General features: G+C 34.9%; 1 protein-coding gene across 2 annotated transcripts in view; it reads left to right on the top strand.

Moving 5' to 3' along the window:
- NEDD4 (NEDD4 E3 ubiquitin protein ligase) overlaps positions 1–16,814 on the top strand; it is a 123,543-nt gene that overhangs the window by 12,450 nt on the left and 94,279 nt on the right. For both annotated transcript variants that reach the window (XM_074366168.1, XM_074366167.1), the window contains exons 2-4: positions 9,590–9,663; positions 15,277–15,355; positions 15,459–15,497. In XM_074366168.1, coding sequence (XP_074222269.1) covers positions 15,311–15,355; positions 15,459–15,497 — 84 coding nt within the window. In that variant the 5' untranslated portion in view covers positions 9,590–9,663; positions 15,277–15,310. The remainder of the gene's footprint in view (positions 1–9,589; positions 9,664–15,276; positions 15,356–15,458; positions 15,498–16,814) is intronic.

Raw genomic sequence — 16,814 nt, 5'->3', positions numbered from 1 at the left:
TTTACTTCCATCTTGTGTAAGAAGAGCCTTCCCTTTCTCCTCCATTTATTTGTCCATTTGTTTAGTTATAGCAGACTTGTACAGTCCCACCTCATTCAGTAAGTTGTAATTAATTGCTATCATTGACTATTTTATGGTTCAAATTATCTCAGTTTGGCCAGTGGAGGTTTTCCTCAGAGCCTTTCAAGGAGGTTCCTGTGTTCTTGGGACAAGTCTTCGTCATTCTTTGAAATTCTTTATTACTTTTCTGGCAGAAGATGCTTGTATTTTGTATTTTGTATTTTGCCTGGGCCAGCACTGTCTGGAATCAGCTGTTTCTCCTAGGAACACTGTTTACATTTAGTAGGAAATGGTTTTTAGAAGCCAAGATCAGGGTGTATGGTATGCTCATTGCTACTGGATGTTATTTCTCTTCAGCAGTTTCAGCAAAGAGAGTTAAAAAGTGTTCGTGTACTGTACACATATACATATATAAGTGAACACATAAATCTATAGCTATTTCTGTATCAATCTGTATACATATATTTGAAAATCATTAATTCATACCAGTGTTTCCAATTCAGATCTAATACATCAGGGTTCTTTCTTCTCTAACAATGAAAATTCTGACTTTTATTATCCTCATTATATTCACTTATTTGCTCAATCCATGTACTTATGTTTTTGGTGTGACTGTTTTCCCAGTCATGCAGGTTTCACCTCTGTTTGCCTCTTCTGTTCCCTACTTTCAGCTCCTTGCATCCTTGGGTGCCAGTGGGAGTACTGCTGTCGCATCTCCATGCACCACTCTCTCCCTGTCCTCCGAGTCCCAGGCCAGTGGGCATGCTACTGAAGCCTCTGTGTATGGCACCTCCCCCTTCCCTCAGTGCTCCATGCTGGTGAGCACGCTGACCATGCACCTCCATGAGACTCCTCCTCCCCACAAACTCTGCCTAAAGTAGCCCGGCCATTGACCCCTCTGCTCCAGGAAGAAAATAGAAGAGAAGGGAGTACTTTTTTTCTAACGGTTAACTATTAGCAATTCATATATCACACAAGAATAGAATCTTTAAGGCACCTTTATAATACATCATTCAGGGTGAGCAGCGGTATAGAAAATGGAATTTGCCTAGGTTAAAATTCTGGCCCTGTCACTTACAGGTTATTTGGCATAATTTTGTGACATCTGTCAGAGTGGGGTATTTAAATCAGCTGATGCTCCTATCTCCTGGCTATATCTGGTACTCAGAATATTCTACAGTGCCTGGAGACATGTAAGATTGCTGATTTGAATTGCTAAACCCACTGTTCTACTGATTCGATGTTACTGATCTCTTCCTTCTCAAAGCTTCCATTTAGTCTGGCTGCCTTCTCAACCCTGTCAGAGTTTTAAGTGGATAAATAAGTGGAGAGGGTAGGAGGTTGACAGATAGATGCCAGGAGAAAGACACAGCACAAAAAAAATGGAAAAAAGTTTTGATAAGGCTTTTGTGGAATAAATGTCTGTAGCCCAACATTATAGCCTTGTGACCTGACCCAGATGTCTGGCTTTCCCTGTGTGAGACATGTTGGGGTGAAGAAGAAAGTAACGTGAACAGTCATGTCAGTGCATATAGATGCTTTAATGAAAATGTCTTCCTTCAGAGTAAGAGTCAATTGAAATATAATCATAGCTGCCTTTAACTGAATGCTTGCTATTTGCTGGGTTCCAGGTTCTGTGTTCTCATACTTTGGCTGTAATTGTCACAACAGTTTTGCAAAAGCAGTTGGTGTTATCCCCATTTTATGGATAGGAAATCTGAGATTGCTCAAGGACTTACTCCCAGAAGGTAGTGAATCTGGAATTGAAACCCAGAACCCTTTAGTACCAAAGGTGTGGTCTTTCCAATGTCCTGCTGCAAATAGTTGCTCAAATAAAAGAATTGAACAGAATAGGTTTTTTTTCTCAGGAAGATGATGAATGGAGCATGTGCAGAATTCATTTGTAACTGGTCTTATGTTCTTCCATATCTTCTGCCTATTTTTGTTAGAACTTTTAGGTGGACCTCCGAAGTGCCTGAATTCTGTATTTGCTTAACAAATATTTGTTGAACACCTGCTATGTGTAAGGCACTTGAGTCAAGTCATGAGGTTATAGTGGTGGACAACAGATTTTACTGAATTTATAGCCTGGAGGGAGAGAGGGACATTAAATATATAATCACACACTAATGTTGTTATAAATGTTATGAAGGAAAAGGAGTATAAGATGAAAGTATTTAACAGAAGAAAGTGAATTAATCTTGTATGGAGGAGGGTAGAGAGTGTGAGGAAAGGCTGAGGACATAAAGATGAATAGAAGTTGCCTAGGAGGGCAAAAAAGCCTTCCAGGTAAATAGAACTGTGTGCAAAAGATGAAATGGACAAGAACACAGAGAAGGCTCCAGTGTTGGAGAAAGACGGTTGGTGTCAGGAAAAGAATCTGGAGAGGAAAGGAAAGCAGAATCTGGTCAGGTGGGGCCTGAAGGCTGTTTATTAAGGATTTTGAATTGGATCCCAAGTGGAAGGGAAACTCACTAAATGCCTACATGAGCCTACACACAAACACACACACACACACCCCCATCATCCTCATCATTAACATTGTTACACACACACCATCATCCTCATCATTAACATTGTTACTATTTTTTTCATAAATTTTTTCCCTCATGTATTTAACATTTTCTTTGCATGTTTTATCTTCATTTCTTCCTGCGTCTCTGGCTTTCCATCTGGGATGACTTTTTCTCTGCCTGAAGTACATTCTGTAGAATTTCTTTCAGTGACTGTTTCCTGGTAATAAACTTTCCTGGTTTTTGTTTTTGTCTGAAAATGTCTTTATTTCACTTTTTTTCCAGACAGGAGGAGGAAGGAGTACAGTTAGTGAATTGCACAGATCTTAATGAACAATTTGATGTACAGTGGTTTTCAACAAAATCTATAGCTAACAACCCAATTAAGATACAGCCTATTTCCATTACTCCAGAGTGTTTCCTTGGGTCCTCTTCCACTCACCTCCCCTCCTTCAGTCTTCCTGGGCAACTTTTTATTGCCATGAATTCATTTTTCCAGTTCTGGAACTTTATATAAGTGAAATCATACAGTATGTACTTTTTTGTGTCTGACTTCTTTTGTTTAATATAATGTTTTTCAAAGTAGTCATGTGGTTGTTTATATCAGTAGCTCATTCTTTTTATTGCTGAGTCGTATTCCATTGTCGCAATTTTCCAGAGGTTTATCCATTTCTCCTTTTGATGGACACTTCAGTTGTTTCCAAGTTTAGGCAGTTATAGAGAAACCTACTATGAACATTCATCTACAGATCTTTTTTTGTGGAAATTATGTTTTCGACAAATACAGGATATCAACTTGATGTGTTTCCTTTCAGAGATATTTTGTGTATAAATAAGCATATATATGGTGCTGCCATATTTAAAGGTAGTGTTAAAATGTAAGGTAACGATGAGTTGCTTTTTTGGAAGTTTTGTTGTACTGACTGAATAAAAAAGTTGCAGTTTTAAAATGAGGAATACTCTCACAGCTGCGCTAATTAACTACAGCACTTCCCTTCCTTATACTCACGCTCTTTTCCTGTGGTTCTAAATTTTAGTATCCTTCACAATTACCTGGAGAGTTTGTTAAATCAGACTTTTTTCAGAAGTGCTAGAGCTTCAGAGGACATTTAGTAACCTCTCGGCTGAAGACCACTTTCCATCTCTTACCAAGGCTCAAACTGGCCCCACCACAGAGTGTCTGATGCAGTAGGTTCAGGGCCTGAAAATTTGAGTTTCTAACAAATTCCCATGTGATGCTCATACTGCTGGTTCAGGGAATAGACTTTGAGAGTCACTACTCTCTCCTAAATCTAAGAGTTCTGGGTATTTTAATGTATCGTGGTTATTCCTGCCGGAAACTCCAGAGGAATTTTGACCATCCATAGCAAATACATAGCAATCATATATATACTCCACCTTTACTAGGGTGGCTCTGATTTTGTTTAGTTTTCAGTAAAGGTGATCTAACATTTATGTTTTTGTAAAACGTCTCAGGTAAATTTACACACCAGAGGAAGAAAACTGCCATCAAACCTTAGGTTCCAGTATTAATTTGGAAAATATGGTTATCTGAAGTTATATAGCATTTATTGCTTAAAAAATTTTTTTAAAAAATGCATCCCTTCCTCCCACCCTAGCAATTTTTTTGTTAAGTATTTAGTATTTATATTATTGCACTTTGTAATTACACTATTATTCACATCTGAACCATCATACCGTAGTTATAATTACTTACCATTTATGTTTGCTTTCATTTTCCATATAGCTATCACAAATTAAATTGCAAACTGAAAGAGCTTTGAAACTACTCAGTGTGTTTCTATGCATGCGCACGTGCGTGCTCGCACACACACACACACAACCCCCATATACGAATGCTATCCAGTCCCTTCTCTGCATACTTGTTGGAGACAGCCTCTGCTACATTACATTCCCTATGAACTGCCTGCACGCTACACCTGTTGGATAGCCGTTATCTGCAGGATTCCACTTGCCATCATTGTGAGAATTCTCTGGATCGCTTTTCTGTGTTGGATCCACTGTTTCCTTAATTTCGTGTCTTCTTTTTCCCAATTTTTCCCTCATTGGCTGACATATGCCCTCCTTATGAGTGGACAGTACTGTTGACTAGAGTATTTCACAGTAGAATGATCTGAACCTCCCATTTCATTGTGGGATTCTCACATAGAGTGTTTTCCCCCCTGCCCCCCTCAGTATCCTCAGAAAGAAGTCTTCTGATCTTTTGTTTGGTGGGTGTAGGTCAGGCAGCCAGTTTTCTTGGACCTAAGTAGGGAAGGGGGCCGAGGGCTCACTGTTTGTGCAGACTTTCCCTCACTTTTAATTTGGTACCTTATTCCTACTTGCAGCTACTTCAGAAAAGGGTTGTTAATCAAGAATTTATCAGCCCCTGTTATGTCCCAGCTATTCTGCTGGTTCCTATAGAAGGTACAAAGATAACAAAAAGATGTTTCTTGGGCTTCAAAAATCTCACAATTTTAATAGTGGAGAAAAGCATCTAGCTTATTGCCTCAGATTCAAGATAGCATGTAGTCGATGCTACATGATTGAGTCTCTTGCAAAGAGAAGGGGTTTGACATGAGTCAAGACTTTTAGAAAACATGGCATTTGGACTTTGAAGAAAGAACAGAACTTTTTTTATGAAAAAAATTTTACTTTGTAAAAAGTTTAAGAAGTAAAACAAAACCTTCATCATCTCATTATTGAGTAGCTATTTTCTTTGTTCCATATTTCTTTCCAGTCTTTATCCATCTGCATGCATGTTTTACGGAATTATCACAGAATAGATGTCATTCTGTATCCTGATTTTTCCAATTAACATTATAATTACTTTCTGTCAATAAATAATATTAATAATTATATTTTTAATGATTTCTAAGGAATCTGCTCAGACAATGTAGGACTTTACACTGAAGGGGTAGGGGATGGGGAAGAATACACCAGGCAGAGGGGATCAAGTATAAAAACTCAGAGGGAAGTAAACACAGGATATATCTTTTTAAAAAAGTAGACTAGTGGGGTGGGCAATGGAAGGAGGGGAGAAGGATGAAGGAAGTAACAGAAATTCTCCCAAGGCCTGTGAGAGATAGAAAGACTTAAAGCTCTGCCTTTCCTATTTCTGGTTTTTTAAGGGGTGGAGTTGACAGATTAAGGAGTAGTTAGTAGCTCTTTTCATGAATTGTAGAGAAAATTTCAGCCCTTGGAAAGCAGCTTTTAATTACTGAAGCCGCCTGCATAGATAACACATTACCATTGTGTTTCTCCCTGTCATAGAGAAAAGCCACACAGCTTGGCCTACAATTTACAACCTTTCCATTTCACTTTCAAAAACCAACAAAGCTCTCTTAGGAGTGGAAGGAGAAAGTTCCAGCTTTAGTGAAGAGCTCTGGTCTGTTTGAGGATAGTGTCTCCGTTTTGATTAAGAAAAGATGTTTAATTTTTTGTTTCTTTTTGACTCACTGAGTACTCCTCAGATTTCTGTTAATAGTACTTTTAGCATCAGGATTCTGAAATTACTGGAGAGCTATGTCTCTAGTTGCAGTATTAATGTTCTCCATCATTTTCAAAGATGATGTGAGATACGATCTCTGTTTATGCATGTGGTTGAAGGGACCAGTTTGGACAATTTTCTAGCATAAATTTACAAAATGAAGCTAAATGAATGCAAATATGAAAATAAGTGGCATTTCTTACTTAATTTTCTGAAAGACTCTTAAATCAATGTAAGTTTACATCATGTAACCACAGCATCTAAAGTAAATCATTCTCATTTTTGTGGTGGAAAATGTAAGGATAAGGTTTAAAAGTTAAATGTCTGTGCCTTTGAGTAAGCTAGTCCCTGAAATTGTTTTTAATTAATGCCTGTTACCTTTTCCTCCAGGAGACTTCTAGGGGATAGTTTCAGTGGAGTATAGTAGTGTGGATGGTTTTTAAATCAGGAGCGTCACAATTATGGATTAACTCTTTTAGAAGAGTATAGTAATTTCTTTCCTCAGCTAAGGTCATGTACAAATTATAAACACTCGTCTGCACTTAGAAAGGAGAAGATTATCAAATAACATTAGTTGCTGAGGGCACTTTTGTTTAACAACTTTTATTGTATATGTTTTTTTAATTGAAGTATAGTCAGTTTACTGTGTGTCAGTTTCTGGTGTACAGCATGATGTTTCAGTCATACATATGCATGCACATATTTGTTTTCATATTCGTATTCATTATAGGTTACTAGAAGATACTGAACATAGTTCCCTTTTGATTATGCTTTACCACTTGAAAAAGTTTGTATTTGTTTATGAAGTCATCACAGAGAAGATTTCTAATTTTCAGAATCAGTTTTGGAGATTAGTACCTACTTAATAAAGTATAGCCTCTTCCCAGTCAACTGATATAGGAGAATTTGGCTGTTACGGCCAATAGAGTATTTTAATTGGCCTGATTATTCAGTGACTTTCCAGGAAAAACTGGTAGTTTCATAAATCTCTTCAGATTTTGGGGAATCAATCCCTGTAGAAAACTGAAATTTCAGCTTATGTTTTCCTCTCTGATTTTCAAATCTATTTTTATTTGATATTTGAGGATTTCCCTTCTTTCTTGCAAGATCAGCAATGTGTTTAATTATATTTGGTGATGGTGGAAAGTTGTATTTTATCTGGCATCACTAGTCAAGAATTTTTGTGTTATCTGAATTTGTCATCTGGGCTTTGGAGCTCATAGAATTCTTCTGTTATCATATTTCATTGAAACCTCCAGAAACAAGGGAGGTTCTAAGTATTTAGAAATGGAAGAAGATTGCGGTCAATACCCTATAATACGTATATTTCCCCTACCCAGACCTCTCCTCAGAAAGGAATATGATCTACTACTTGTTAATGGAATAATTTTATTATTTTTAAAAATTTTATACAGTTTTTAATGGTTACTCTCCATTTACAGTTATTACAAAATACTGCCTATATTCCCCATGTTGTAGAATACATCACTGAGCCTATCTTATACCCAATAGTTTATGCCCCCCACTCCCCTACTCCTATGATTTCCCCCACCCCTCTCCCCTGGTAACCACTGGTTTGTTCTCTATATTTGTAAGTCTGCTTCTTTTTTATTATGTTCACTAGTTTGTTGTATTTTTTAGGTTCTATGTATAAGTGATACCATACAGCACTTGTCTTTCTCTGTTTGACTTATTTCACTTAGCATGTGCCCTCCAGGTTCATCCATATTGCAGCAAATGGCAAAATTTCATTCTTTTTAACAGCTGAGTAGTATTCCATGGTATATACATACCACATCTTTATCTATTCACCTGGCTGATGGAATAATTTTAGAACAGAATCAGGTTGCTCTCTGTTGGGCAATCTTTATTTCACATTTGTTGATCTTATAAATGCTACTGTGAATGCTGTTGCACTTATGGCCTTGTGTACACGAGTGAGAGTTTATCTAGGGGATATATCTAAAAGTGCAATTCCTGGGTTATTGATTTAGAACTTTAGTAGATATTGACAAATATCTCTTCAAAATGATTCTTTAGTTTATACTCCCACCAACAGTGTTTTAGAGTTCTGTCTTAATATTAGTGAAATTGAGGATCTTTTCATGTGTTTATTGGCCATTCTCTGTGATTTCTAGTATTTTGTTATTTAAATCTCACTTATTGGCTTTTAATCATAATTTGTCAGTGGTATGTATTTTAGATATTTCCACCCTATTTGTCCCTTTGTTTTTTCATTTTGCTCATGGCATCTTTTCTCATACAAAAGAGACATAATTTTGGTGTCAAACCTAACAGCTTTTTCCACTAGGGTTTGTATTTTTTTTTAATCCTTTCCTACTCCAGTGACAAAAATATTTTAAAATAGCTTATGAAATTTTGAAAGTTTTCTTTTCCACTTTTAGAATTTAATGCATCTGGAATTTGTTTTTATATATAGTATAAGATAGTGATCAAATATTATTGTCTAGTTCTTTACTCATTTTCACTCTCCCTTATGAACTTTAGAATCATTTGTTAAGATATATGAAATAATTCAGTGAGGGGAATTGAAATTGTATTGAATTTATAAGTTATTTTGGAGAAAGTAGATAATAAATAGTTCCATCCATGAACATAGTAAATTTCTTCATTTGTATATGTTTTCTTTATTTTCTTCAGTAATTTACAAATTTTATCCTTTATAAAGTTTTTTGGCATTTTTTATTAATTTTATGTCTCTGTATCTAACAGTTTTGCTTACTTGTTAATTTTTGAAGTATGTATTCTGTTTTATAGTATTTTTTACCCAGCTTTTTATTTTGAACATTTTTAAATTTAGGGAGCAGTAAGTAAAAGTATAATGAGCACCTAATTACTTTTCAGCTAGATTGACGGATTGGTAATTTTTTGCTAATTTCCCTTTTTTCTATACACACACACACCCTTATGTTTAACTTTTTATTTGCTGAGCCATTTAAGAGTAAGTTGCCAACTTTATCATACTTTAGCCTTAAATACTTCAGTATGTAGCCCTTAAAAGTAAGATATTCTTATATAAAACCTCATAATAGTATTATTATGCCCAGAAATTTAATGTTTCATATGCTACAATATTAATACATTATAGTTTTATTTAATATATGGTTTAGTGAGTGGGATTTTAAAAATAATTACTTGTCTAAATAATTATTACAAATGAGCTCTCAATCTTGTGTTGTTCATGTACAGAGCAACAATGATAAATTCATATCAGTTCCAATAATTTGGCTTTAGATTCTTTTGGAAGCAGTGATAAACTCATACTTACTGTAATGATTTTTTTGGCTTTTTTTTTTGGCTTTTTTTTTTTTTGTAGATCATCAAGTCATTACAAAAAATAATACAGTTTTCATTTTCTTTTCTATAACTTTTAATCAAATTAACTCCTGAAAAAGATTCTTCCGATTAATTTTAATGTCCTGATTACCTTATTTGGTATATATATTTAAAGTCTTAAATAAGTTATAAGTTACATGAAAATAAAATATAAATTTTTGCATTTTAGGAAAATTCCCGAATTGTGAGAGTAAAAGTTATTGCTGGAATAGGCCTTGCCAAGAAGGATATCTTGGGAGCTAGGTAAGTTTGGCAAGTTCGGTTGTAATTTTAAAACTCTGCGTTTGTTAATTAGTTTTTTCTAAACTTTGGGTAGATGAACAATTGAATAATATTATTAGTAAACTGTTATATGAGGTAGAATAATGTTTCCAGTTAGTTTACTAAATTCCTTGATATCTGAAATACTGAGTTTGTGAAATTAGACAAAAGTATAACTTAGAGTGGTAGTTATAAGATACACTATTAAGTTCTATTTCTGGGAAGAAGTAAAATTCTAACAGACTAACCATTGAGCAGATAGCAACCATAAACTCTGAACATATTACAAAAGGCAGCAACTGAAAGGCAGTAGGGGGTGAACAGAGCAGGTGGAGTCTAGTGAAGAGTCCATGTTTGGAGGGGAAGTTGCACTGACTGAGTCCCCAGTTTAATTCATTAGTCTGAGGCCACACGGAATCAGAACATGGAAAAAGTATAATATTCATGGCCTGGGAAATCAGAAGACTTAGTCTGAAGAAAGCATGACAAAGTTGGGGATTCTGGAAGGGAAAGAACCAGAGAGGAGATTCTCACACCAAATCTGGCATTTCTTGCCGACTCTGAATCACACATGTGATAGCAAATTCAAAGCAACTCAGCTAAAGACAAAAGATTTGAACTGAGATCAGGGTTGCTGCCCAAGAAACAGAGTCTGTGGCTCTTATCTAAATAAGACAATTAATTGCATGATAAAATAAAATATAAAACAAACACTCATCAAAGAGAAAGTACAGAATCCAAAGTCTGTACAACTTAACATTTATTATATCTAAGATATAATCCAAAACTATATAATCTGCTTAAAAACCAGAAAAATGAAACACATTCTCCATAGAGAAAAGAAAATATGCTTATAATAAGTCAAAAGATAGAAAATCTCAGGAATGAAAATAGAAACCATAAAAAATGAAAATTCTAGAACTGGAAAATAGAATATTTGAAATTAAAATTCTTGGATGAAATTAACAGCAGAATGGAGATGAAGAGGAAAGTTAATTGAACTTAAATCAATAAAGTTATTCCCTAGTAGGAGATGAGAGAGAAACAAAAGATTTAAAAAAATTTTTTAAGTGAGAGCCTCAGGGACTTAAGATAATATCACACAGTGTAACACACATGTAATTAGAATCCTAGAAATAGAGGAGAGAGAATGAGGCAAAACATTGTTTGAAGACATAATGGCCACATTTTTCTCCCAAATATGTATATAGTATCATAAAACACCAAGCAGGTTAAACACCAGGGTGAACATATTGAGGCACGTAATAGTCAAGCTGTTGAAAGCCAAGTATAAAGAAAAATTCTTGTAGAAGAAACTCAGAAAATGACAAATTATACACAAGGGACCTATAATTCAACTGAGTACTGACTTCTCACCAGAAACTGTAGAGGCCAGAAGAAAATGGAACAATAGAATAACAACTGTCGGTCTAAAATTCTCTGCTAAATTCAGTGAAAGTGTTCTTCAGGATGATGACAAAATAACAACATTTTTAGATAAAAGAAAATGATGAGACTTTATCATTGGCAGACCTGCACTATAATAAAAGATAAAGGTCATTCTCCCAGCTAAAGAGCCTAGATACCAGATGTATCAAATGGAAACTCAGATCCTCAGAAAGGAATGAGATCATCAGAAACAGTTATTATCTGGGAACATACAAAAGGCTTTTTACTCTTTTCATCATAATTTAAAAAAAAACAAAAGCCTATTTATATCCCAATTTATAACATTGTCTTGTAGGATTTATATTATATGTAGATGGAATACATATAACCACTGTAGTGTAAAGGACAGGGCTGGGTGTGGGTTATGAACCATTTTTAGTAGAGTGATAATATATTAAGTGTAAGTGGAATAAAAAGTAAGGGTGTATATTGTAATACATAGATAAACCACTAAAAAATAATGTAAAGAAGTATAGATTAAAAACCAATAGAGATTTAAAACTGAAATTCTTTATAAAATAAAATAATTAAACAAAACACCTGGAAAAGAAGAATGAGTGCTCAAAAAAGAAAGAGAGAGAAAGGGGAGAGGGAGGAATAGAAAACAAATAATAATTTGAAAGACCCAAATCTAATGATATCAATAATTACATTAAACATTAATGGACTAAGGTAAATATGAGATAGAAGTTATTATAAAAAAGAAGACCCAAGTAAATGCTGTCTGTAAATGATGCACTTAAAAGACAAAGACACAGTTAAGTTGAAGGAAAAGGAATGCAAAGAAATAGCCACGCAAACAGTAAGCATATGAAGACGTGGATATTTTAATAGATTCCAACACAAAAAATTATTTGGAAGTATTTCATAATAATATAAGAATAAATTCATCTGGAAGATAAAAAATCAAATTTGTGCCTGCTAACAGAACTTTAAAATATATGATGCAAAACTGACAGAATTAAAGGGAGAGATAAAAAATTCCACAATCATAGGTGGAGGCCTTAACAGCTCTCTCCCAGAAGTTAACAAAACAACTATGAAAAAAATCAACGAAAACAGAAAGTTGGACAGTATTATGAACTAAAACACGTTCTTTTCAGGTGCACGTGGTAAATTCATATTATTTATCAATTGCTGCACAACCATAATTACCACAAACATAGCCAGTTAAAAGAACACACATTTGTTATCTCATAGTTTCTGTGGGTCAGAAGTCATCGTTTAACTAGCTCCTCTGCTTCTTCTGCTTTAGAAGCTGCAGTCACGTATTGGCTAGGGCTGTTGTCTCGACTGAAGCTTATCTGCGGAAGCATACTCTTCCAAGCTCACAGGGTTGTTGGTAATACTCGTTTCCTTGCAGGCTGCTAGATTGAGGGCTTCAGTTTCTTGATGGCTGTCAGCCAGAGGCCACCCTAAGTTCCTCGCCGCATGGTCTTCTCCATATGGTAGCTCACAGGCTAGCAGCTTGCTTCTTCAAAGCTGTCAAAGGAGAGAGTGTCTCCTAGCATGGTTGGTTACAATCTTTTGTAATGTGACATTTTGTCATTTCTGCTGTCATGTATTGGTTAAGATACATAGTCCTTTCCACATTAAGAGGAGAGGAACACAAAAAGCATGAACATTAGGAGGTGGGGATAAAACGAGCTATCTTTAAAAAAAAAAAGGAGCTACCTAGAGTCTGTCTGCTATATTATGCTGGGCCAGAAAATGGTAAATCAAACAAATGCAAAATTTACATTCTTTTCAAGGGTGTTTGGTACATTTACCAATACAGACCATGTGTAGGGCTGTAGGACAAGTCCCAGGAATTTTGAAAAGATTGAAGTCATATGGAAATGTTCTCTGATAACAATGGATTTAAGTTAGAAACCGGGAACATTAAGATATCTAGAAAACCCCCAAATATTTGAGAATAAAACAATAAAATTATAAACAATCTATAGGTCAAAGAAGAAATCATAAGATAAATTAGAAAATGTTTTGAACTGAACAAAAATTAAAATTTAGCAATATCAAAATTTGTGGGATTCAGTTAACATAATATTTAGAGGAAAATTTATAGTTTTAAAATTCTTAACTTAGAAAAAGAGTAAGATCTAAATGAATGATTTGAGTTCTGAAATTAAGAAATTAGAAAAAGAAGAGCAAATTAATTCCAAAGTAAGTAGAAGGAAGACAATAATAATGATAAGGGCAGAAATTAGTGACATAGAAAATGAACAGCAATAGAAATCGTTGAAACTGAACACTTGTTCCTTGAAGGAATCAATAAAAATTTTAAACTTTTAACTAGACTGATGAAAAGCAAAAGAGAGAAGGTGCAGATTACCAAGTGGGAATAAAATCAGGGACATGGCTATAGATCCTATAGCAATGAAAAAGACAAAAAAGGAACACGGTGCACGACTTCTGCCAGTAAAGAGTCATGCACAACTTAGATGAAGTAGACAAAATCTCTCAAGGACAGAAATTACCAAAATTAATCATAGAAGAAATAGAAAATTTGAATAACCCTATATTGAACAATGTATAGCAACAATATATGACCAGGTGGGATTTTTCCTATGAATGCAAGGTTTGTTCAACATTTGAAAAATATCAATCACTGTAACTCATTATATTAATATAGAACAGAAGAAAAAGTACATGATCATTTCAGTAGGTTTAGAAAGTGCATTTGACAAAATTCAACACCCTTTTATGATGAACATTCTCAGCAAACTAATAATAAAATACAAGGTTGGTTTAACATCTGAAAATTAATCAATGTAATTTACCATATCAATAGAATAAAAGAAAAAGCTGATCATTTCAATAAATGCAGAAAAAGCATTTGACAAAATTCAGCACCCATTTTCATGAAAAAAACTCTTAGCAAACTAGAGACAGATGGGAGTTCTCGACCTGATTAAGGTTTTCTCTGAGGAAAACAGTAGCTGACATCATACCCAATGATGACAGTCTGAATGCTTTCTGCTTAAACTCAGTAATAAGAAAGATTGTCTGCTTTCATATTCAGTTCAACACTGTACTGAATGCCCTAGCCATGTAACATGGCAAGGAAAAGAAATAAAAATAATACAGACTGAAAAGGTAGTAAACTGTTTTTATTTTTAAACAATCTGATCATATACTTAGAAAACCCTAAGGAATCTTCAGTGAAGCTGCTGAAACTACAAGACCACAAGATACAAAGTCAATGTACCAAAATTAGTTGGTGTATTTTTACATCCTATCAACCAATTAACACTTGGGAAATGATTTTTTTAAATCTCTGTTTACAGTCGTGTAAAAATAAAAAACTTAGAAATACATTTAACTAAATATTTTTAAGAACTGTACACTAAAAATTACAAAACATTGCTGGGGGAAATTGGAGATCTGAATCAATGGATTAAATAAGCCATGTTCATGGATTGGAAGATTCATTATTGTCAGAGTTGTATTTCTCTCCAGATTGAGTAGATTTGGCACAATCCCAATCAAAATCCCAGCATGCTGTTTTTGAGAAATAGATAAGCTGATTCCAATATTGTTACGGAAAGTCAAAGGACATAGAATAGTGAAAACAATTTTGAGAAAGAAAAACAAAATTGGAGAGCTTACGCTACCTAATTTCAAGAATTTCTGTACAGCTATAGGTATTCAAGACAAAGTCGCATTGGCATAAGAACAGTTATATTGTTCAATGGAATAGAATAAAGAGTGTAGAAATCACACACACATATACACACATACGTGGTCACTTGCTTTCAGCATTAAGGTAATTCAAGAGAAAGAGTAGTCTTTCCAGTACATGGTATTAGGACAGCTGGTTATCTGGATGGAACACAATGAAACTTTTTCCTTACCACATGTAATATAGAAAATTAATAAGAGCTAAAATTAATAAACTTCTAGAAGAAGACATAGGAGAAAATCTTTGCTCTACTGGGTTATACAAAAATTTCTTTTTAATTTTAGCTTTTTAACAAGGTACAAAAATGACTATAATTACTTACCCCTGCCTAAGGAACCCTTACTTTTAAGTGTAGGAAATAATTTGTAGAAATTGTTAACAGGGAAGATTCTGTGATTTTTATAGTTTGAGTAACCTGAGTTTGGGAATAAGCAACAATTAACTTCTTTTTTTAATTTTAACAGTGATCCTTATGTGAGAGTGACATTGTATGACCCAATGAATGGAATTTTTACAAGTGTGCAAACGAAAACCATTAAAAAGGTTAGACTCAGCACTATTCAAAACAATTTTAAATATACTATGTTTTATTTTTATGTAGCAAAATATTTAAAAATTTAGTTATACTATATTTATTGTCTTTTAGACCTTGAATCCAAAATGGAATGAAGAAATATTATTCAGAGTAAGTATGCGTTTTATTTCATTCAAACAGCTAAGATTTTTTTTCTTAGTAGGTTAGAATGATAACTTCTCACCTATATTCTACAAGGTATCTTGTAAGAATTTGTAGAAATTTTAAAGAGTTAAATATAAGTATCCCCACGATGACATGGCCCTGGTACCATTTATCTTATAATGAAAAACATATGTAAGGTAATGAAGAGGTAAAGGATGAATGTAAACCTGGAATTATCTTATTCTAATTTAATTCTGATCAGAGACGATCTTATTCCAGTTTTGCAGTTTTTGGTGTTTTACTTAAAGGTAATGCATTCTTTGTGTCTCTCCAGTCATTTATTAAACACACTGATTGAGAAAAGAGATGATGAGGGTCTACCAACAAGAGGATACATTTCTTCTTGTGCACCCTTCATTCACATGCTGCCTTCCCCCTACCTCCACCTACCTCACTGTCCCAAAAGAGCAAGCTCCAATCAGCACTTATCTCAGGTTCCCAGGAGGGCCCTGAATCTGACAGTGTGTCCTTGTGCCCGTCTGTCAGAGTCCTTACTGAAGCCAGAGGCAGCACCCTACCAGCATTGGTAGAGCCAGACATCAGTAATCTCCCCTTCTCTGCTGGATTACTCCCATTTGTACATTCCATCCTTTGACGTCCTTGACCTCATTTTTCCCTTTAGCTGTTGACTCGCTTCTCTTTTCACCTGAATAACCAACATTCTTAAAAGGGTTGCCTGCCCCTGTCATTTCTACTTCTCACTCTAGTCTCCTATCAGCATCACTTAATGAAACTGCTCTCACTAAGGTCCCCAGTGACCTCCATGGTGCCACGTTGATCTCATTTCATGTTCCTCATGCTTGCAGCAGCATCTGACAGAGCTGACCCTTCCTGGAACACCAGCCTCTCAGGGGGCTTCTCTGGTGCCACACTTGATTTCAGTCAGGGAAACAGAAGCCACTCTTCTGTATTCCACGTTGGAAGGATTTTTGTTTGTTTGTTTTGTTTTAATAAAGTGAATTGAAGGGAAGAAGTTGCTGAAGCAAATGTTTGAGAAGCTGTTACTGAAGATCCAGACAACGGCACCAACTAGAGAGCTTCCGGTCTCTCTTGTTTAGAGAAGGGTCTCCCTCACTCTGCTTAGTGTGGCATAGAAACAGCATTTGAAATCAGTTTGGGAATTTTGGATTCTTGAGGAAAGAGTATTGAGTCAACTGGATAGTCATGTGAAGAAAAATGAAGCTAAATTTCTGGTTTATACTCACATTTAGAGTAAACTCCAAATTCGATAACCTCTGGCTTTGATTGCTTCTGTGGAACAAG

The sequence above is a fragment of the Camelus bactrianus genome, chromosome 6, assembly GCF_048773025.1.
Source record: "Camelus bactrianus isolate YW-2024 breed Bactrian camel chromosome 6, ASM4877302v1, whole genome shotgun sequence".
NCBI lineage: Eukaryota > Metazoa > Chordata > Mammalia > Artiodactyla > Camelidae > Camelus > Camelus bactrianus.
This window is presented reverse-complemented; position numbering and strand designations above follow the sequence as displayed.